At 38.1% G+C, this 23671-nt stretch overlaps 1 protein-coding gene across 2 annotated transcripts in view; it reads left to right on the forward strand.

The window, feature by feature from the left end:
* The window catches only part of UBE2R2 (ubiquitin conjugating enzyme E2 R2), a 118596-nt gene that overhangs the window by 90376 nt on the left and 4549 nt on the right, over positions 1-23671 (forward strand). The window contains exons 3-4 of one of the 2 annotated variants that reach the window (XM_030292716.1): positions 7723-7820; positions 22259-22393. In XM_030292716.1, coding sequence (XP_030148576.1) covers positions 7723-7820; positions 22259-22393 — 233 coding nt within the window. The remainder of the gene's footprint in view (positions 1-7722; positions 7821-22258; positions 22394-23671) is intronic. The other variant, XM_030292717.1, reaches the window with a different exon arrangement.

Below are 23671 nucleotides of genomic sequence, written 5' to 3' on the forward strand. Positions count from 1 at the left end.
CTATTTGATCTTTTTAGTACTAGTGAGTTGTGAAACACAGTATGAAGCTTTACTTAAAGCTCAGTCAGAAGAGCATGTGACTCTTGATCTCGAGGTTGTGAGTTTGAGCCCCATGGTGCATGTAGAGGTTACTTAAATTTTTTAAAAAAGTAAAAATATAAAGATTTCAGATGTTGTTTTTTTTTTTTTTTATGAAGGAGTATACAAGTCATTTTTCCTATATAGTGTGCACAGGTAAATGTCAACCAGTGCAGTCATGAAATGAAAGTTCATGTATGTTGGTGTCTTTTAGTCTGCTTGACAGCCAGTAATAAAATATTTTGCTGTTTCACTTATGGTTCTGGTTCTGAAGAGTTATTCTTCATTCTAGAACCCAGATTATTCTCAAATCATTATACTAATTTGTATAGCTTTCAGCATTATAAAGATGTATCAATTTGGCTACTATTCCACTGTCATTAGGGCATGGTATGTTTAAATATTATTGTTTTAATAATGATTAAAAATAGACCCTACTGTTTTAATATGCTTTTCCTAAGTCATGTTGTGTTAGCTTGGGCTGCTATAACAGTACCATAGAGGGGATGGCTTAAAGAAAAGGAATATATTTTCTCACAGAATAGGAAGCTAGAAGTCCAAGATCAAGGTGCCAGCATGGTTAGTTTCTGAAGACTCTTCGGCTTTATCTCTCTGTCCTTAGAAGGCTTGAGTAAAGAACAGGCTAGCTGTCTGGTATCTTATATAAGGTTTTTTGCCAAGTCTGCAGAACCATAACTGTTTGGAATAATAAAGTTTAGGCTTTGCAAGTGTTGAATGGGCCTAATTACACATAGTTTATGATCTTTGTAATTATTTAGATGGATGGTATGCATTAGGAGTGAAAATGGTTGAGACCTATAATCAGCTTTTTAAAAGTTGAAAGAACTGCATATATCCAAGAGTCCTTTACAATAAAGCTCTAGTCATCAATTATATTTTAGCATTAAGAAAAGACCAGATAAAAGCAACAATAATGCTGTGTTAGCGAGGGTTCTCCAGAGAAACAGAACCAATAGGATATATAGAGATATGTATTAGAGGAGGTTTATTTATAGGAGTTGGCTCATATGGTTATAAAGTCTAAGAAATAGCACGGTCTCTGCAAGCTGTAGAACCAAGAAAGCCAGGAGTATAATTCAGATTGAATCCAGAGGCCTGGAAACTAAGGAGCTGCATGTGTATGTCCTAGAATACCAAGGCCCAAGAACCCAGAGTTCCAGTGTTCCAGGTTAAGAGAGAATCGGTCTTTTGCCTGTTTGTTGTGTTCAGGACCTCAACAGATTGGATAATGCCTGCCCCATTAGGATACTTAACTCCAGTTAGGGTGGATATTCCTTACTCAGTCTACTGACAGAAATTCTAGCATCTCCTGGAAACACCCTCACAGACACACCCAGAAGGAATGTTTTACCAGCTGGGATCTGATTTGTAAGTAATCTGTGACAAGCAAGATTTAATATATATTTATGTAGTTATATTCATGGATTTGCAGATCTTATGCATTCTCTATAACTTTAAGGTACAGGAAAAAGGTTTTTCTAGGCAGTGATGTGCCCAAATTTGGCTTCATATCAGAATCCTGTGGAGAAGTTGTTACAAATAAAGAATACTGGAGATTTCAGTTTAATTGGATTTGGAGATGGCCTAGGCTAGATAGCCTTCACTTTACGTTTTACAGCTGCCGTTCTAGAGACTTAGAACTTCCCCCATCCTTTTTAAAATAATAATTTATTGAGGTGAAATTCACATCATAAAATTAACCATTTAGGGGCTCCTGGGTGGCTCAGTTGGTTGAATGTCTGACTTTTGATCTCAGCTTAGGTCATGATCTCATGGTTCATGAGATCAAGCCCTGTGTCGGGCTCTGTGTTGACAGCATGGAGCCTGCTTGGGATTCTCTCTCCCTCTCTTTCTGCCCCTCCCCCGCTCACTCTCACTCTAAAAAATTAACTGTTTATTATTTTTTAAATGTCTATTTATTTTTGAGAGAGAGGGACAGAATGTGAGCAGGTGAAGGACAGAGACAAAGGGAGACACAGAATCCAAAGCACGCTCCAGGCTCTGAGCTGTCAGCACAGAGCCTGACGTGGGGCTCAAACCCACGGACTGTGAGATCATAACCTGAGCCGAAGTTGGTCACTTAACCTGACTGGGCCACCCATGCGCCCCTAAAAAATTAACTGTTTAAAGTGAACGTAATTCAGTGACATTTAGTACGTGGTCCCAGTGTTGTGCAGCTAACACCTCTATTTATAAAGTATTCCCATCACTCCTGCATAAAACACTTTACGCACAATGCACTTTCTCTCCATTCCATTTCACTCTAGTCCTAGTCTCTGACAATGACCACCCAGCTTTCTGTCTGTATATATTTTGTCTATTCTGGATATCTCTTATAAATGGAATCATGCAATATGTGACCTTTTGTGTCTGGCTTTCATTTAGCCAATTTTCTCCATGTTGTAACATGTAGCAGTACTTCATTTCTCTTTATGGTTGGATGATATTCCATTGTATCTATCCATCTATTGATGGACATTTGATCTTTGTCCACATTTTGGATGTGAGAATAGTGCTGCTGTGCCCGTGTGTATATATGTACTTGTGTAAGTCCTTCTTTCAGTTCTCTTGTTTATATACCTAGAATTATGGTATCAAATAGGTAATTTTGTATTTTACTCTTTGAGGTACTACCAGACGGGTCTCCAGCACATGAACCATTTCACATTCCCACCAGTAATGGATGAGGGTTCCTGTTTCTCCACGTCCTAACTAACACTTGTTATTTTTCATTTTTTTTTATTTTAATTTTTTTTTCAACGTTTATTTATTTTTTTTGGGACAGAGAGAGACAGAGCATGAACGGGGGAGGGGCAGAGAGAGAGAGGGAGACACAGAATCGGAAACAGGCTCCAGGCTCTGAGCTATCAGCCCAGAGCCTGACGCAGGGCTCGAACTCACGGACCGTGAGATTGTGACCTGGCTGAAGTCGGAGGCTTAACCGACTGCGCCACCCAGGCGCCCTGTTATTTTTCATTTTTGTTTCAATTATAGCCATCCTAAGGGATGTAAAGTGATATCTTATTGTCATTTTGATTTGCATTTCCCTAATGACTAATGATGTTGAGCATGCTTTCATGTGTTTATTGGCTATTTATATATCATCTTTGGAGAAATGTTTGTCATGTCCTTTGCCCATTTTTTTGAAATTTTTTTTTTCAACGTTTTTTATTTATTTTTGGGACAGAGAGAGACAGAGCATGAACGGGCGAGGGGCAGAGAGAGAGGGAGACACAGAATCGGAAGCAGGCTCCAGGCTCTGAGCCATCAGCCCAGAGCCTGACGCGGGGCTCGAACTCACGGACCGCGAGATCGTGACCTGGCTGAAGTCGGACGCTTAACCGACTGCGCCACCCAGGCGCCCCTGCCCATTTTTTAATAGACTAGTTTATCTTTTTGTCTTTGAGTTGTAAGAGTTCTATATAATTAAGGATATTAAACACTTATCGAATACATGACTTGGAGATATTTCCTTCTTATCTGTAGGTTGTCTTGTCATTTTCTTGATAATTTTCTTTGCACAAAGGTTTTTCATTTTGATAAAGTCTGGTTTATTGCTCATGCTTTTGGTGTCATATCTAAGAATCCATTGCCATATCCAAGATCATGAAGATTTACTCCTATGTTTTTTGTTTTTTTTTATTTTTTTCTTAATGTTTACTCATCTCTGAGACAGAGAGCATGGACAGGGGAGGCACAGAGAGAGAGGGAGACAGAATCCGAAGCAGGCTCCAGGCTCTGAGCTGTCAGCACAGAGCCCAATGCGGGGCTCGAACTCACGAACCGTGAGGTCTCATATGACCTGAGCCAAAGTCGGACGCTTAACCGACTAAGCCACCCAGGCGCCCCTGTTTTGGTTTTTAAAGAGTTTTATAATTTTAGCTCTTAGATCTTCCATTTTGAGTTAATTTTGTATATGGTATGAGATAGGAATCCAACTTCATCTTTTTGTTCTTGAAAATTCAGTTATCCCAATTCATTTGTTGAAGAGACTGTTCTTTCCCCATAGAATGGCCTTAGCATCCTCATCAAAAATCAATTGGCCATAGATGTATGTGCTTATTTATGGACTCTCAGTTCTGTTCTATTGGTCTGTAGGTCTCTCATTATGCCAGTCCTAAACTGTCTTGTTGATTATAGGTTTATAGTAAGTTTTGAAATCAGGAAGTGTGAGTCTTTGATTTTACTTTTTTTTTTTCTTTAAGATTGTTTTTTGCTATTGTAGATCCCTTAAATTTCTATATAAATGTTAGGATCAGGTTTTCAATTTCTGGCAAGGGGAAGCCAGGATTTTGATTAGGATTCCACTGAAACTGTAGATCAGACTGGGGAATAGTTAGTGTCATGTTATCATGAAGGCTTTCCACTTACGAACCCAGGATGTATTTATTTAGGTCTTTAACTTCCTTGAGCTGTGTTTTATAGTTTTCTGTGTACAAGTCTTTCACCTCCTTGGTTAGATTTATTCCTAGGTTGTGTTTTGTTCTTTTAGATGCCATTGTAAATGGAATTGTTTTCTTAATATCCTTTTTAGGTTATCCTGTTTAGGTTATTGCTGGTATTTAGAAATAAACCTGATATTTGAATGTTGATCTTATGTCCTACAACTTAGCTGAATTTGTTTACTTGCTTTAGTGCCTTTGTTGTGAATTCTTTGGAATTTTCTTTGTCGTTTTTGAAATAATTTTTCTTTTTCCTTTCCACTTTGTATGTCTCTTACTGCTTTTTCTTGTCTAATGCTCTGGTTAGAATTTCCAGGACAGTGTTAAATAGCAGTGGCAAAAATAGTTACCATTGTCCTGTTTTTTGTTTGTTTTTTTTTAATGTTTTTAAAATTTATTTTGAGAATGAGAGAGTGTGAGTCGGGGAAGGGCAGAGAGAAAGAAGGAGAGAGAATCCCAAGCAGGCTCCACGCTGTCAGCACAGAGCCCCACGCGGGGCTTGATCTAACATACTGTAAGATCATGACATGAGCTGACATCAAGAGTCGTTTGCTTAACTGACTGAGCCACCCCGGTACTCTAATCCTTGTCCTATTGATCCTTGGAGGGAAAGATTTCACCATTTACTATAATGCTAGCTGTGGACTTTTTAAAAAAATGCCCCTTATAATGTTAATAGTTCTGTTTATTGTTTTTTGAGTGTTTTTATCATGAAAATATTAGGTTTTGTCAAATGCTTATTTATTTTGAGAGAGAAAGCACAGGGAATCCCAAGCAGCCTCTGTGCTGTCCGTGCAGAGCCCGACATGGGGCTCTATCACACAAACCGTGAAATCATGACCCAAGCCAAGATGAAGTGTTGGATGCTTAACTGACTGATTGACCCAGGTTCCCTCAGATGCCCATCTTTTAATTTGTTGTTTCTAAGTAGAAATCTATATATGTTGTTCCACTACTCAGAAATTTTATGTATATACATATTAAACTCTGAACAAAGTAACATATTCCTCTGGTCTAATTTTTGTACCATATATTTATTTCATAACCAGTGGGTTCTTCACTACTGTGGTGGGTAGAATAATGGTCCTTCAGAGATGTCCATATCCCTGGACATTCCAGTCCCTAGAACCTATGGTATGTTAGCTTATATGTTAAAGAAAAGTTAAAGTTGCTAATCATTAGCTGACCTTAAAATAAGGAGATTATTCTGGATTATCCGGGTGGGCCCAATGTAACCCAAAGAGTCCTTTAAAGTAGAAGAGGTAGGCAGAAAATGAGAGTGAGAGATAGACTATGGAAGAAAGGCTCAGAGAAGTGTAACACTTTTTGCTTTGAGGATTAGAGGAAGGGGGCCAAGACCAAAGGAGTGTGGGTAGCCTTTAGAAGCTTAGAAGGGGCAAGGAAAGAGAGTGTGTCTTAGAGGCTTCAGGAAGCAGTGTATTAATGCTGACACATTGAATTTAGCCCTGTTGGAACAGTGTCAGACTTTGACTATAGAAATGTAAAATAATATTTTTTTTGTTTTGTTTTAAGCCACTAAGTTTGTGGTGATTTGTTAGAGTAGCAACGTAAAACAAATACAACTACCCAAGCATATTTTGTTCTACTGTTTATGATGGTTTATTTATCTAGGCTAACTGATGTCTAAATTTCTCTTAAGTTGTTAAAATTGTACTTCTTACTCAAAATCCATCTCAAAGCTTTCTGAAACAATAAGCCTTTTGTTCTTCCACACTAATATCCTAGTTTCTCTCGTGATTTCTGTTGTGCCTTCTTTTTTTTTTTTTTTTAACCTTCCTCATAGCATCTAATGATAGTACAGAGTTTTAGAATTTAGTATTTGGTATTGATTTTATTAAAATTTTATTCTCCTTTTAAAAATACTCTGTTACCTTGATGTGGTTGTGTATTTTATGTGTGTGTCTAAATTTGGGTTGTATGTGTAAGATTTTTACACTTTCTATAGTTATATTTCTGTTTAAAATTTTGAATTTTATCTTTCATTTTAGACTGAGATTGGTGACTATATCTTACTCAGCCTTGTCTTTTCTATTGAAAAACAGTCTATGATGCATATGGTAGGCAATACGTATGTGTTTGACTTAAATGTACATGTGAATTAGGTCCTATAATTTAAATTTATGAACCAAAATATTATAACCATAGTGATGAGTTTTATCCATATCCTGAGGGAGTTAAAATTATATTGTTGGGAGGCATATTTTTAGTTTATATAAACCATAATTATTAAAACCATTGATTGATGTTACAGGTGATTTTAGCATCTCTCTAGGCAGATTTTAAGCAAGGCAAATTTGAGGGGGATTTGTTTGTTTCTTTTTATGTACTTTAGGTTCAGATGTATCTGAAAATAAAGATACTTTGTTGCTTCTCAGGACTCTTGGATCTCAGTTCATCATGTTTGTCTATTTTTAAATGAGTTTTTTTAGAAAGATGGTGCTACAAGGCAAACCATAAGAGACTCTTAAATACAGAGAACAAACAGGGTTGATGGGGAGGGTGGGAGAGAAGGGAAACTAGGTGATGGGCATTAAGGAGGGCATTTGTTGGGATGAGCACTGGGTGTTGTATGTAAGTGATGAACCACGGGAATCTACCCCCAAAACCAAGAGCACACTGTACACACTGTATATTAGCCAAATTGACAATAAAAATAAATAAACAAACAAGTAAATAAGTAGTGCTACTTTTTAAACTAAGATATATCTGGGAGATTAGTCAGAATGAATATTTGTAATATAAAAACTACTTAATTCTTTCTTTAAAACTTTTTTTTAGTGTTTATTTTTGAGAGATAGAGAGCGATTAAGAGCGTGAGTGAGGGAGGGGCAGAGAAAGAAGAAGACACGGAATCCAAAGCAGGCCCCAGGCTCTGAGCTATCAGCACAGAGTCCGACACGGGGCCCCGAACCCACAAATGTTGAGACCGTGATCTGAGCCGAAGTCAGACACTTAACTAACTGAGCCACCCAGGTGCCCCAAAAAAGTACTTAATAATTCTTTAAGATTGATTGCAAACATGAAGAAAAAGAATTGTTTTCTCCCCTTATGATGAGAAAACAAGTTTTCTACGAATAAAAGAAAATTTAGCAGAACTGATGTCCCTTTTTTTATATCATATTTTTGAGTACTTTCTAAATGTGATGTTTGTGTCTCATAGAATGGAGATGTATGCATTTCGATTCTTCATCCGCCTGTAGATGACCCACAGAGTGGAGAACTGCCCTCCGAAAGGTGGAATCCTACTCAGAATGTCAGGTAAGGGGCTACATAAGGAATAATCTGGTTTTTAGATGGCTCTTAAGATTGGATATTATCTTTTAACAAGTACAAAAGAATCCTTTCTGTACTTTGTTGTTTTTGTTTTTTGCTAGAGCTTTAAGTAACATGTATGCATCATTTTGAAGAGTCCCATTTACAGAGCAATAATGCATATTTTACTCATTTCTTTATGTTCATCTTGAAAGAATTTTTCTAGTGTGACTTCTTCCTCTTAACATTATTTAAGTTCCATCCTGCATCTTTGGATCTTGTGATGCCCATGTTTAGATGAGTTGCTTCCTTATTCTAGGGTTCTTACTATATTTTGCAGAGAAATCTATCACATAAGTCTTTACAAACTTCAAATGACTTTATGTTGTACTACTTTAAAAAGGGCTTCTGGGGCTCCTGGATGGCTCAGCCAGTTAAGTGTCCAACTTTGGCTCAGGTCATGATCTCACGGCCCCATGTTGGGCTCTGTGCTGACAGCTCCTAGCCTGGAGCCTGCTGCAGATTCTGTGTCTGTCTGTCTGTCTCCTCCCTCCCTCCCTTCCTCCCTCCCCCTCTCCCTCTCCCTCAAATAAACATTTAAAAAAAAAAAAGCTTTCATTTACCTGGGTTTTTTGTTTGTTGTATTAACTGTGTAGATGGTTCTTAATGATTTGAAAGGCTTGTATATTTCTTTTGATTCCATCTGTTGAACTATATAAGTAGATATTAACCATCTGTTTGTTTATAGTGGTCTATATGTGTGGGAATTGGTCACCTAACCCTTAAAAGAACCCTGAGTTTTAACTTGTAATTGTTATGTTTACATTATTTATCATTATATTTTTCTGCAATAAAAATCTATATATAAATATATTTTAATTATTTGTGACAAGGCTGTAGTTAAACTTATTTCTATATTGAATTACTTTATTAATATACAGTTGATTAAAAACAACGTAAGTATACACTTCCAATTTACTATGTACATTTGCTAATTATTAGAAATGCTTTTTTAAATCAGGTAGATGGATATTTGTTTTCATTAGTCCATGTATCTATGAATAATTATTACTTTGCTAGAGTGAGACAGAAATACAGCTTTGGGGAGCCTGAGTGGCTCAGTCATTTAAGCGTCCGACTTCAGCTCAGGTCATGATCTCACAGTTCGTGAGTTAAAGCCCCGCGTTGGGCTCTGGGCTGACAGCTCAGAGCCTGGAGCCCACTTCAGATTCTGTGTCTCTCTCTGTGTGCCCCTCCACTGCTTGCACTCTGTTTCTCGCATTGTGTCAAAAATAAATAAATGTGAAAAAAAATTTCTTTAATAAAAAAAGAAATGTAGCTTCAATTTTATATATGATATATGAATAATATATATGCTAATATACACACCCAAGAATATATATACCTGTGTATAGACAAGCATATATATGTGTGTATGTGCATATATACACATGTGACAATAAACATGTAACATAAACATATATTAGATGCAGTGATTAAGAGACCATATTTACATATGATAATGGAATAAAATTTTATATGGCAGTGAAACTAAATCCTTTTAATTCTGAGTTATTTGGCAAAAACCACGGAGTGATCTGTTGTCAGTCTTTAGAAAAACAAAACAGTTTTATTGTGATATAATTTCCATTACCCTACAGTTCTCCCAATTTAAGTGTAATATAGTACAAAGTTGTATAAGTATCCCCACAATTTTAGAACATTAAAAAAATTTTTTTTAATGTTTTATTTATTTTCGAGAGAAAGAGCACAAGCAGGGGAGGGACAGAGAGGGAGACACAGAATCCGAAGCAGGCTCCACACTCTGAACTGTCAGCAGAGACCCAACACAGGGCTTGAACTCATGAACCATGAGATCATGACCTGAGCCAAAGTTAGATGCCTAACCGACTGAGCCACCCAGGCACCCCAATTTTAGAACATTTTTATCACCTCTAAAGAAATTCATTCGTCTTCACATTTACACTCCATTATCACTCAACCCCCACCTCCCCCTTTTTCCTGAAACCCTAGGAAACCACCAGTCTACTTTCTGTCTATATAGATTTACCTATTCTGGATATTTTATAAGAATAGTAATTCAGTATATGGTGATTGGCTTCTTTAATTTAGTATGTTTTCAAGGTTCATCCTCGTTGTAGCATATATCAGCACTTCATACCTTTTTATGGCTGAATGATATTCCATTGAATGTTTATACCACACTTTGTGTATCCATTGATCAGTTGATGGACCTCTAGGTTTCCATTTTTTGGCTATTATGAATACTGCTATACACATTATGTACAAGTTTTTACATATACATGTTTTTATTTCCTTGGGAAATAAAATTATTACCTGGGAATGGAATTGCTGGGTTATATGATAACTCAACGTTTAGTTTTTTGAGGAATTGCCAGACTGTTTTCCAACATGACTGCAGTAAATAGTACATTCCTACAAACATTATGTGAAAATTTATTTCTCCACGTGTTCATTAGGACTTGTTATTATCTTTGTTTTTTTTTTTATAGTCATCCTGGTGGGTGGACATGGTATCTCATTGTGGTTTTGTTATTGATGTTTTCTCTTTAAATGACTTAAAATTTTAGAATAGTTTAGATTTTTGAAAATTGTGAAGGTAGTACAGATAGTTCTCATATATACCTGCACCTGCCAGTTTTATTATTAACATCTGATATTAATGTGGTTCATTCATTACAGTTAGAGAACCACTTTTAATACATTATTGTTAACTAAAGTCCATACTCTTTCACATTTCCTTAGTTTTTACCTTATGTTGTTCTTTGCTCTAGAATTTCATGCATGATACCATGTTATATTTAATAGGCATGTCTCCTTAGGCAACTGTGACAGTCTCAAACTTTTCTTGTTTTTGATGACCTTGACAATTTTGAGGAGTACCAATCAGGTATTTTATAAAAATGTCCCCCAGTTGGGATTTTTCTGATGTTTTCCTGATTATTAGAGTAGGGTTATGAAGACCACAGAGGTAAAATATATTTTTGTTACCTTGTAATAAAGGTACCTAATATTAACATGACCTATTACTATTGATGTTAATGTTCATCACCTAGCTGAGACTCTGTTTTTAGATTTTTCCACTATAAAGTTACTTGTTTTTCCCCTTTCCATTCTATACTCTTTTGAAGGAAGGAAGTCTTAGGCGCAGCCCACATGTAAGGAATGAGAAATTATACTTCCATGGGGGTGAGATATCTGTATAAATTATTTCAAATTCTTCTGCATAGGAGATTGATCTTTCCCCTCCCCCCATTTATTTATTCATTTTGTTAGTCATTTTTAATCATTCTAAAATCTAGTAGCTCAATAAGGAACTCTACTTTGGTTAAAAGAAAAAAAAAAAGACTTCTTGACTTATACAAGGATTTCTTTATTAAAAATTTTTTAAAGGTTTTATTTTTTTTTTTTTAATTTTTTTTTTCCCAACGTTTATTTATTTTTGGGACAGAGAGAGACAGAGCATGAACGGGGGAGGGGCAGAGAGAGAGGGAGACACAGAATCGGAAACAGGCTCCAGGCTCTGAGCCATCAGCCCAGAGCCTGCCGCGGGGCTCAAACTCACGGACCGCGAGATCGTGACCTGGCTGAAGTCGGACGCTTAACCGACTGCGCCACCCAGGCGCCCCGAAAGGTTTTATTTTTTTGAGAGAGAGAGAGCAGGCAGGGCAAGGACAGAGAGAGGGGGACAGAGGGTCTAAAGTGGGCTTAACGCTGACAGCAGCAAACCCAGTATGGGGCTTAAACTTGCAAACTGCAAGATCACAACCTCAGCCAAAATCAGACGCTCAACCGACTGAGCCACCCAGGTGCCCCTACACAAGAATTTCTTACAAGTTTTTATCAAGTTTCCTTCCCACTTTCTGGAAAGTGTATATACCAAAGAGTGTTCAAGCATATCAAATTACTGTTGATTATGCTCATTACTCATTCCTTTAGGTACCTTGTTCAAAACAACATACATTGAGAAGATAGATATACCTTGGAGTGCACCACATCTTGCCTGTAATTTTTTAAATCAGAAAAGAAGTGACTCCCTTTTTTAATTAAATAAATATGTTGATATACCTAACTTTGAAACCATCATGCTTCTGAATTCTAATTCTCATATTGATCAGGCACAGAGCCCTGCCATAAGTTTATGTCTATGAAATAAGGAATCAATACATACTCCTTGTACTTTATGCTTTACTTTAATAGGACTTTCCTTCAAGCATGATGAATTTCTCTTTTAAATTTTTTTAATGTTTATTTATTTTGAGAGAGAAACAGAGCATGAGCAGGGAGGGGCAGAGAGACACAGAGAGACACAGACTCTGAAGCAGGCTCCAGGCTCTGAGCTCTTCAGCACAGAGTCTGACGCTGGGCTTGAACTCATGAACCGTGAGATCATGACCTGAGCCAAAGTCAGCCACTTAACCAACTGAGCCACGCAGGTGCCCCCCCCCCCCCCCCGCCGCTTCTTTCTTTCTTTTTTTTTAATTGCGAGAGAGAGGGAGTGAGCACCAGTGGGGCGGGAGGGGGGGGTGAGTAGAGAGAGAGAGGGAAGAGAGTGCTAGCATCCTAAGCAGTCTTAGTGTAGGTCTCGATCTCACAAACCATGAGATCATGACCTCAGTCAAAATCAAGGGTCTGGACACCTAACCAACTGAGCACCCAGGTCCCCAGGGATGATTCATTTCTTAACAATAATCAGAGATGCAATTAGTAAGTTCATTTTAATGAAAATATAATTCCAGCAGCCCTAGTCTATACATATGAATTTATTGTACTCCGTCACATACCAAAATGCTTGTATTAACATCACTCTACACTTCTAACAAAATTATTTATGTGAAAGGAAAAACAGTTGGCTTTATTTGTAAATTTCTCTTTGTTTTATACCCCTTACATTTCATTACTACTGGGCATTGCACCCTAGGAATATTTGGATATGTGGAAAGTGTGCACTTCTTTTGTAAAGGGCAATTGTGAAAAGGAACGCTGGAAAGGAGAAATGATGTGATACTTGATATACCCCCAGGTGCATGAGTATATTAAAGTCTACTGCTTTACATAGGATCTTTTATGATCATTAGCAGAATTCATGTACTTCTTACTTCTTCATCCCTCCTATCCCTTACCACCATACAACAGTTCTAGCTGATTATTTGTTCCTTTAACCTATACTTACCTCTTATTTTCAGCCTCAACTGGTATATTGACACTTAGATCCAAGTAAAAGAAAAGGAAATCAGTATACTTATTTTACCTCCCATCCTCTCTCCCCCTTTTCTTTATAACTTTTGAACATATTTATCATCAGAAGGTTATAAGATTTATAGTCTGTACTGTTTTGTAACATGATCCTGGTTTTTAAAATTTATTCCTGCCATTAAATGAATTCACTGTTTGCTGTCCATTATTTTACTTCCTTTGATCTATTAATTGGCTGAATTAGTCCATTAGTAATTTCTCCAGGAAAATGCTCCTTAGAGCCCCCTGTATTCCCTGAATTCTTACATGTTCAAAATGTTACATGCTATGTGTATGGGTGTGCATATATGTGTTTTGCAGTTATACTTCAAGTGACAGTTTGGGCATAAGATTTCAGGATCATACTTTCTCTCCTCAAAGGATTATGATATTGTGGACATTATTCTGCTATATTTATTGTTGCTGGGGAAATGTTTGGCTACCATATTTCTCAGCTCTTTCATTCTACATAATTGTTTAAGAGACTGTTAGGCTTTCAAAAGAAACACATCATTTGTAATTAAACTGACAGTATATTTAAAAGGGTTAAGTAAATATGTTGGAAGACTTGTTGAAAAATTGAACAAAAAATGCAGGGTTGTCCTTTTGGTATTATTTTGGTGCTTGTTTTTCAGGGCTAGTAGTAACCCTAGTCAAAAAGAAGTGTTAGCTGTATGGTACTAAGTGATTCTTACTTTTGGAGGTTGAATGTTGAATCACATGCTTACATCTTGTCCCCCTTTGAGAAAACAGGCATCCCCATTCTTCATAATATAAAGCCCCAAACGATTTTTTTCATTTCATTTTAGTACTACCTTAATGGATATTGCCATTACCCACTGGAATTCAAGATATTTTACCTTCTCCTGCATAAGTACACAATATATTATTCACCTTGTCTCAGTTTAAAATATTGTGAACCTTTTTTCTTTCAAGGTAGACCTGTTTTTCATTTGATTCAGTCCTTTGGGGACAGGAAACTCCTTTCATACTAATCTTCCTCTTAAAAACTACTGTTGTTACTTTGGGGAGCAGCATCATTTTGTCTCTCTCTAGGCCCTCAGGTCACTTGAGCCCCAATTTAGAAGCATTTCTTAGACTTCATCTCAGAGACTGCCTTCTCTGCTTTTATGCTTTTTTGTTTAGAGGCTTTATAACCAGGACTAGTTTTCTTGATTGCCCCTTTGATCTTCATACACAGCTCAAAAAGGTATTTGCATTGGAACATCTTTTCAAGATTTTATTTTTAATCAATCTCTACACCCAAAGTGGGGCTCAAACCCACAATCCCAAGATCAAGAATCACATGCTCTATTGACTGAGTCAGCCAGGAGCCCATGGATTGTAATCTTTAGTTACCTTCTCAGACTTTTTTTTTTTTGTCTCTTAGCCTCATATAATCATAGACGTTCCTTCAATGTGATGATCTTGGGGGTGAGAAAATGAACAGAGGCTTTGGTGTTTGTGAATTTCTAGGGGAGATGTAGGTTCCATACATTATTGGAACCTCATCTGCCTGGAACACCTGATGGTGCCCAGAACTCTGTAATGTCAGGAAAGCTCTACCTAATGAGTGGGTGTGAAATACTTTTTTCCTTTTCCTTTGTTTCTTTCTTACTTATTGTGAGGCAAGGGGGTTCTTCAGCTAGCAATTGTACATATTTCTCACAGGTCAGTGTATCGCACTGAAATATCAAGAGGCAAAATATGAGGTGCTCAGGATTTTCTTTTATATTCCTTTGCTGCTAAACTCTCTAGAGTTAGCAGTTGTGCAACTAAGGGTTCTGCACTCCATATCCAGTTTATGGGTGGCCAAAGCAAGACAGCAGTGGAGGTGGCATAAGGTTCAGCTCCAGCTGTTTTAGGGTCTTGATTGCTATATGGCAGTGTTATCTGAAAGCGGTCCCATGTTTACATATGTTTGGACTTATTCACGACTACCTGTACTAGTCTTTCATTCAGCACCTCATTGAACATATTTAGAAAACTTAAACATGGAAAGCTTTTGCAACCTGAAGAGGAATAAAGCATCCCAGTTACCTTGAAGAGTCTAACTCAATATATATCACAAGACCTAGTGAGTAGTAAAAGTAGAGGGGAAAGTAGGAAAAAGATCACTACAATTATAGGGATCCAGAGCATCAGCCAACTTGTGTCCACTAAAGGCTCAGTAGTTTGCCTCCTCATAGAGGCATAGAGGAAAGCCAGCACTTTCTGGAAGAAGAGAACATCCTATTACACCCAGGTGCATAGGATTAAGTTCAGGCAGATTAGAGTTCCTTATGGAATTGGGAAGATTTAAGGAGTAGGCATGAGCGAAGAATGGAGTTGGGAGGGTAGGGACCCCTGATGTTGCCACATGTCAGCAATTAGGAGTCCATACAATGCTTCTTCTTCTTGGTGTAAGAAACAAAATATTCTTCAATCCATGCTCTGTCCGGAACCAAGTGAGTGCTTTTGGTTGGGGTTGGCTGTCAAACAGTAGAGTTCACAACTGCTTTCTCTGAAGCACCATCCCCAGAACTATCTGCTATACCTGCTGCAGGCTCTTAGATAAGGAAAGTCACCTTGGTGGAGGTTTGGTTTCTTTTGAAGGATGGTTGCATAGTGTTTTCTTTGCTACTACATCATGGAGAAGCATCTGTCAGGAATAGGATAAGATGTTTTCCTGTTTAATCTTCTCAATGACCTGCTGAAAGGGAAGGGAGCTAAGGACTGTCCCAAACATTAGATGACAAAGTAGGCAAGGTGAGGGGAAATGGCTGTAGCATTGCTGTTCCTAGGGCTCCTGACAGTCCCATTTGGGGCCAGGATGATTTCATTTATTGCTTCCTTGATATTTGTACATTGGGTTCCACTGCACTCAACTTGGTAGTTTCAGATTGTGCATATGATATATATTGTGTATTTTAAAAATGTCCTTTTAAAAATGTTCTTTGTGTTTTTGTGTATTTAGTCTGAGACCCTCATTCCTACCATGTGTTTTTGCAGGGATGTATCAGTCAGCAGCAGTTCCAGGATTGCACAGGAGGAAGCATTTATTAGATTTGTTAGTTGCTTTAGAGACATAAACAGAAGCTATTTGTAATATGTAACCGTCTAAGCTATCACATTTTCCCACTCATAACAGATTTATCTGCCATGATGTCCTTTTCAAATCCCACTTACGTCTTGAAAATATGTAATAAGGACTGTTTTTTAATTTTTATTTTAGTGTTTATTTTTAAATTTTTTTTTTCAACGTTTATTTATTTTTGGGACAGAGAGAGACAGAGCATGAACGGGGGAGGGGCAGAGAGAGAGGGAGACACAGAATCGGAAACAGGCTCCAGGCTCCGAGCCATCAGCCCAGAGCCTGACGCGGGGCTCGAACTCCCGGACCGCGAGATCGTGACCTGGCTGAAGTCGGACGCTTAACCGACTGCGCCACCCAGGCGCCCCTTAGTGTTTATTTTTAAGAGAGAGAGAGAGAGAGAGAGAGAGATGGAGTGTGAGTGGGGGAGGGGTAAAAAGAGAGAGGGAGACACAGAATCTCAAGCAGGCCCCAGGCTCTGAGCTGTCAGCACGGAAGCCGATGCAGGGCTTGAACTCACAAGCTGCCAGATCATGACCTGAGCTGAAGTCAGACACTTAACTGACTGAGCCACCCAGGCGTCCCAGGACTGAGGTTTTTTTGTTTGTTTGTTTGTTTGTTTTTTTAAACATTTATTTATTTTTGAGACAGAGAGAGAGCATGAACAGGGGAGGGTCAGAGAAAGAGGAAGACACAGAATCTGAAACAGGCTCCAGGCTCTGAGCTGTCAGCACAGAGCCCAATGCAGGGCTTGAACCCACGGACCTCGAAATTATGACCTGAGCCGAAGTCGGCTGCTTAACCGACTGAGCCACCCAGGCGCCCCCAGGACTGAGTTTTAACTAAGGGCCATCTTCTGGTGTTATGGGTTCATCTTTTGAAATGCTATAAATGTGAGATTAAAGGGATGTAGGTTAACTAGAAGAGTCAGGCACTGGGCTTCCCTTCTCCAAAGTTGCCTATCAATTTTCATCAAATTAGGCCATTATCTGTAAAACCTAAGAATCTCAATCAGTCATTGTTTCTCTGTGTATGTGTCTTAATTTTTCTTAATGTTTGCTTATTTTTGAGAGAAAGAGCATGAGTGGGGGAGGGTCAGAGAGAGAGGGAGACACACAATCCGAAGCAGGCTCCAAGCTCTGAGCTATCAGCACAGAACCCCATGTAGGGCTCAAACTCATGAACTGTGGGATCATGACCTGAGCCGAAGTCGGACACTTAACTGACTGAGCCACCCCGGCGCCCCATGTGTATGTGTTTTAAGAGTCAAGGTAAGTTTAGGCTTTTAAGAATGAACCCCTTCTACCTCATACTGCCTAGAGGGTATGTGTGTATACTTGAAGAAAAATGCCAATCTTTAATCCTGCAAAATTCCAAACTTTTCCTCTGTAGTTTGCAGGCAGATCCATGAGCCAGGTCTTAATTTGTCGTACTAGGGCCAGTTTTCTGCCTTCCCTCCTAAAGTTGTACTTGTGGTGACATAGTAGCTAACAAAGAAAGGTCAAAAAAGTGAGGGGGTAGTGGATGCCTCGCTGGTCCAGTTTGTAGAGCATGTGGCTCTTGATCTCAGGGTTGTGAGTTCAAGTCTTCTGTTGGGCGTAGAACTTACTTTATAAAATGGGGGTCAGACCCAACTCCTTGACCATTGTCTATATGTTGAAAAGGGACAAATACAATATTGTTCATTGGGTCATAGATGTCTAATTCTCATTTATCTCAAGTACTACTTTAGTTTTCTTGTTTTTATAACATGTCTGAGCTCTAGAACTTCACAACTTACTAATTTGCTGTTTGCTAGTAGTTTGTGTGTGTGTGTGTTTAATTGGTTTTCATTTTATTTTGGTGTTTTTATTATTTAAAAGCCTTTTTTTCAAGCTTATTTTTATTCAAACAGTATTTTTTAAACAGTATTTTTAATTTATTAGTCGAATCTGACAAAGATTGTAAAACAACCTAAAAGATCAGAAGTATGAACTTGAAGACTATAGAAAATGGAATGGTTTTGCCTGTCCTTTTGTCTGCATGTCTCTCCTTTTAGAACTTTTAAGGTTTGGTCTAGATCCCGTGTTGAAAAACTCCTACCATAGTCCTTTGTCCTGGCTTTTAAAGTGGGGATGGAGGGAGCACATTATTTCTTTGAGTATCTATAAATCCGGGAAAGGTGATGGTCGTGAGAACTGACCAATAATTGAAAACAAGAACGCTGTTCCTCATTTTTATCCCAAATTATTACTTGGATAGGTCTGTTTTTATTGTAACACATGTTAAAAATTTATAGTTCTGAATTTGGACAACCAGACCTACCTATTCCTCTAAACCTACAGTAGAGAAGAGCATAGAGGGAGGAAGGAAGGGAGTCTGGGGATGGGTCCTCAGAGTCTCTTGCCAATCCAAGAAATTGACGTCTGAATGCCACAGATTGTCTAAATGGACAAGCGCAACTCCATGTTACATCTAAAAACCAAAATTTCAGGGGTGTCTGGCTCAGTCGGTTAAGCATCCGACTTTGGCTCAGTTCATGTTCTCATGGTTTTTCAGTTTGAGCCCACACTGGGGCTCTGCGCTGACAACACAGAGCCTGCTTCAGATTCTGTGTCTCCCTCTCTCTCTCTGCCCCTCCTCAGCTTGCACACACATTCTCTCTCTCCCTCAAAAATAAACATTAAAAAAAAAAAAAAAACTTCATGTGGAACTGTGAATTTACATAGACAAAATGAGACTTTTGAAAGAATGTAGTTGTTTTCTAGATCCTATCCCATTTGTTCATGATCTGAAGGAAACAATCTCTTTAGTGGCCTTTAATGACTTCTTTATTGTGTTGTATTAATTTGATAGTTTCATTATTTGGTCTTTCTTTCCTTTCTACCTTCTGCTTTTTTCCTTCTGAAAAAAAATAGAATATATGAATAAAGATTTTCTAACACTTAAACTAACCACAAAAGATGGCAGCAAAAAACCGTAACCATTGGAATAGCTGCAGAATTGTTCTGTTTTGTATGTTCTACTAGTATGGATTTAGCAGTTCAGTTTTTCCATTCTATAAAGATAGGATTAAGGGGCGCCTGGCTGGCTTAGTCTGAAGAGCATGGGACTCTTTATCTTGGGGTCATGAGTCTGAGCCCTACGATGAGTGTAAAGATAATTTAAAAAAATTTGGGGGTACCTGGGTGGCTCATTCAGTTAAGTCTCTGACTCTTGATTTTGGCTCAGGTCTGATCTCCTGAGTTGTTTTTTTTAATATTAGTTTTTAATCATTTATTTTTGAGAGAGAGCACATGAGCAGGGGAGGGGCAGAGAGGGGGGAGAGAATCCCAAGCAGGCTCCACACTATCATTACAGAGCCTGATGCAGGACTCGAACCCATGAACAGTGAGTTCGTGACCTAAGCCGAAGTTGGACGCTTAACCAACTGAGCCACCCCAGCATCCCTTTGATCTCACAGTGTGTGGGATCAGGCCCCTCATCAGGCTCTGCGCTGGCAGTATGGAGACTGCTTGGCCTTCTCTCTGTCCCATCCCCACTTGTGCTTTCTCTCAAATAAACATTAAAAGAAATTTTAAAAACATAGGGTTAATAATACTTAACAGAGTTGTCTATCATATGCTACAGATATAATGCTTGTATTAAATTATTTTGGTACAAGTGCTAGACCATGTATGACACTACTTCCAGATCTTTTCCAGTCATGATACATAGAAAAACATGAAATTACTATATTTATAGATCAGAGTAGTAAACTGAGGATACTTCTTTGGCCAGATGTTGTTGCTACAGAGGCTAAAGTTATCCCAGGTCCCACCTATCCCATGGGAAACAGTATATAATTTACCTATAACTAGGGTGTTGTATATGAATTGGCATCAAGAATCTTTGTTAGAGATTAAAAGTCTCGATTCTGCTTTGCTCTGTATTGGCCTTGTTATTAGGTAGATTCTCACCACGTGGTAATATAGATGGCTACCAGCTCTAGACTTTCCTTATTCTCACAATTGTCAGTCCAATCAGGAATAAAAATTGCCTTTCTGCTATTAGAACATCATAGTTCCCTACCAAGGCTCTGATTGGCCCATCCTGGGTTACATGCACACCCCCAAATCCAGCATCATGATGAGAGAGAATCTGCTGCTGTGGTTAGGTAGGTTGTTTCTCTGAAGGTTTGCATGATAGTAAGGGAAGATTAACCCATTAACCCCACCAGAACCAACAGAGTCGATTCCTCATTAAAAAACAAAAACAAGATCCTGCTGTCCAGAATAAGTGAAGAAATGAAAATGAAAGTGAAAACTTGCCGAGTTAAACTATTTTCATAGTCCACTATAGTACCTGACACTTCTTCTGAAAGCATCATGGATTTCCATTTAGAAGTATATGGTATTAGAAGTTCTTTTTTTGATAGAAATGAGTATTTCACCATTTTAAAAATTGTATTTCCTAACATTTTATTATTAAAGTAAACACAAGGTATAAGAAAAGCAACTTGGTTAAACTACTCATGGGACAAATTTCCTAATTCAGTTAATACGACTTACCTAGACCTGTCTTGTCCAATGTGGTAGCCACTACGTAACTACACATAACTATTTTAATTAATTAAAATTAATGTCAAAAATTTAGTTCTTCAGTTGCACAAGCTACCTTTCACAGTGCTCATTGACTACATGTGGCTGGTGGTTATATTGGATAAAAAGATTATGCATTTCCATCATCATAGGAAGTTGCAGACAGTGCAGATCTAGACCACTTATAGCTCTTTTTTCCCCCTCTCTATACCACACTTTGTCCTGTCCTTATCTTCCTAACAGGTTTTGGATATGTTCTTCTGAGGCAATCCTTATGGAATGTTCTACCCCCTTTTGTTTGTTTCTTGCTTCTAGGATGTTATGTCCATTTCCCATCATTGGCAGTGATAAGTTTTTGGTAATCTTTATTTTATAATGTAATTACTGAAGAAATCCAGAAGGATCTTTGTGGGGAAGGGCAAAGAGTTAATTTAATAGAAAGGGGTGTATGATGAATGGATTTTAACTAGATGGGAAAGTTTTCTGTGAAAGTGCCTTTCACTTGTATAATCACATAACAAACTCTTTACTCTTTTTAGGAAAAGGTTTCATCAAACCAAACATCTAAATTGCCTGACTCAATCCCTTTATTTTTTGCTTGGGGCAGGAGCAAAAGACTGTTTTCCAACAATGCAACCTATAAGCTCACGCCAGTGAGAAAAGATACAAAATTAATTTTTCCTCCCCAATTTTTCTTTACATACATGCATGTAGCTTGTAGGGAAAAGAACCTTGGGAATAATTTAAAGCCTTTTTGGAGCCTTGTCTGGTTATTTTTCTACAGAAATTTTATTCCCTGTGGTTAAAGTGTCTGGTTTTTATCTGTGGATGAAAATTGCCTGTCTTAACAACTCCAAGACATAGAAACCCTGGCACATAAGGGACAGCATCTAACTTGCTCACTACTGCACATCCAACATCACAGTTGGTGCCTCTCACACACACAAAGTGCTTAGTAAATAGAAACTAGTTCTTCCTTGCCTGGGATGTTGTTTTCCTCCATTCTCCTGCTTAAGTGTCTTCCTTCCCTAAGTATGGAAAGGAAATACGTTTGTGTGTATTATCATTTTTTTAGATCCTCTTAAGCAGCCATGATAAGAAGTGGATTTGTGGGGCAGGGTCATTTTTAACTTTGCCCACAAAAGGATGGCCTTAAAGCTAAATATTTTTTGCTTTTTCTTTTCCTATTGCGCTTAATTTGTAGTTTTTAAAATGTTATTTGAAAAGCTTTCAGGCTTCCACTTTGGAAGCAGATTGGAACATGTAGCCAGTTGAAGACAGTGCATGTCTTCTACAGAGTTTTATTGTGTGCCCTGCCACATGACCTCTGTGATAGGCTTGCAGATTTCCTCTTTGTGTCCTAGTTAGCAGCTTGTTTCAGCCTACCAGCTGAGTACTGAAAACAAAACAAAATTGTTTCTTTTCCCCTAAGGTCTCAAATATTATAGTCTTAAAGGCACAATATTTTTGGATCTTGTAAACATGAGTATTTGTAGCTGATCCCCTCCCCCCCCCCTTTTTTTTTCTATTTCTAGGACTATCCTGTTAAGTGTAATCTCATTGCTCAATGAGCCCAACACCTTCTCCCCAGCCAATGTGGATGCTTCGGTTATGTTCAGGAAATGGAGGGACAGTAAAGGAAAAGACAAAGAATATGCTGAAATCATTAGGTAAGGTGCTTTGTTTTACCTTCCTTTTGATTACTTTAAGTCTTCATACAGAACCAAGGTTTAAATCAAACTTAAATATTGTTTGGGAAGATATTTCTGCCTGAGCCTAATGAGTTTGGCTTTTGAGGGAGCACACACTGGAAGATAATGCTGCAGATCTGATTTCCTGGGAACCAGAACCTCCAGGTTCTCAGTCACTTAAGTTTGCAGACTCTGCCTCTGAATCATTCTAGGGACACTGTTCAGTATTTTCAGCATGTCCGTTAAGTGTAACAGATACCCAAAGTATTTCCAGACATTCTAGATGTTTTTGTTTACAAAAAGTTAAAAAAATTTTTACATTTATTTATTTTTGAGAAACAGAGACAGAGCACAAGCAGGGGAGGGGCAGAGAGGGAGACACAGAATCTGAAGCAGGCCCCAGGCTCTGAGCTCTCAGCACAGAGCCCAACGTCGGGCTTGAACTCACAAACTGAGACAGTGACCTGAGCTGAAGTCGGACGCTTAACCGACTGAGCCACCCAGGCACCCCCGTTTTCAAAATTTTTAATGAAACCCTATAGTTTACTGGCCCTTTTGACCATACCAGCAAGTATATTCTGGGTATCATTATTATCAGTAACAATAGTATATGGTTGAACAGAGTCCTAGAAGCTTCTTAGTGAGAGATTTGGAGTCTACCTATATAGCTCGCCATCCCTCATATGACTTTTTTATCAGTTAATTTTTTGGGTCTTTAGTTTTTCCATCTGTATAAAAAGGGGGGAAAAAGTAGAAGTTATTGGGACTGAACCAGTCAGCTCTCGATCATATCCTGAGTAGGACATAAGGTTTTAACAGTACCCAAGAATTGGTACTTGAATTGCAACAAATTCATTTCCCTTTAGTACTGTTAGATTTTATTCCCTTAAAATAGAACCCCAAGGACAGTTCCAGCACATTCTGTGAATAGTTTAGTAAGCACTAGAATTTATACAAATAGAGTCCCTCTTTATAACTCTAGTCAGCACAATGCCATGTGATGTATAAAAAAAACTGCACAGAAAATATAGCTGAATAATATATATAGATCAGCATTTCTTCACGATTTCTGCCCACTAGAATCACCTTTAGACCCTCTTTCATATCCATAGTCATTTAATAAGATTATAAGGATAAAATCTGGGCATGTGTATTTCATTTTTAGCAGCCACTTAGGTGATTGGTGTATACCAAAGATTGAAGATAAATTAGTATAAATAGTAAAAACCTGAAGATTTAAAGGAGCTGGAGTAGACT

This window comes from Lynx canadensis, chromosome D4 (genome assembly GCF_007474595.2).
Source record: "Lynx canadensis isolate LIC74 chromosome D4, mLynCan4.pri.v2, whole genome shotgun sequence".
NCBI lineage: Eukaryota > Metazoa > Chordata > Mammalia > Carnivora > Felidae > Lynx > Lynx canadensis.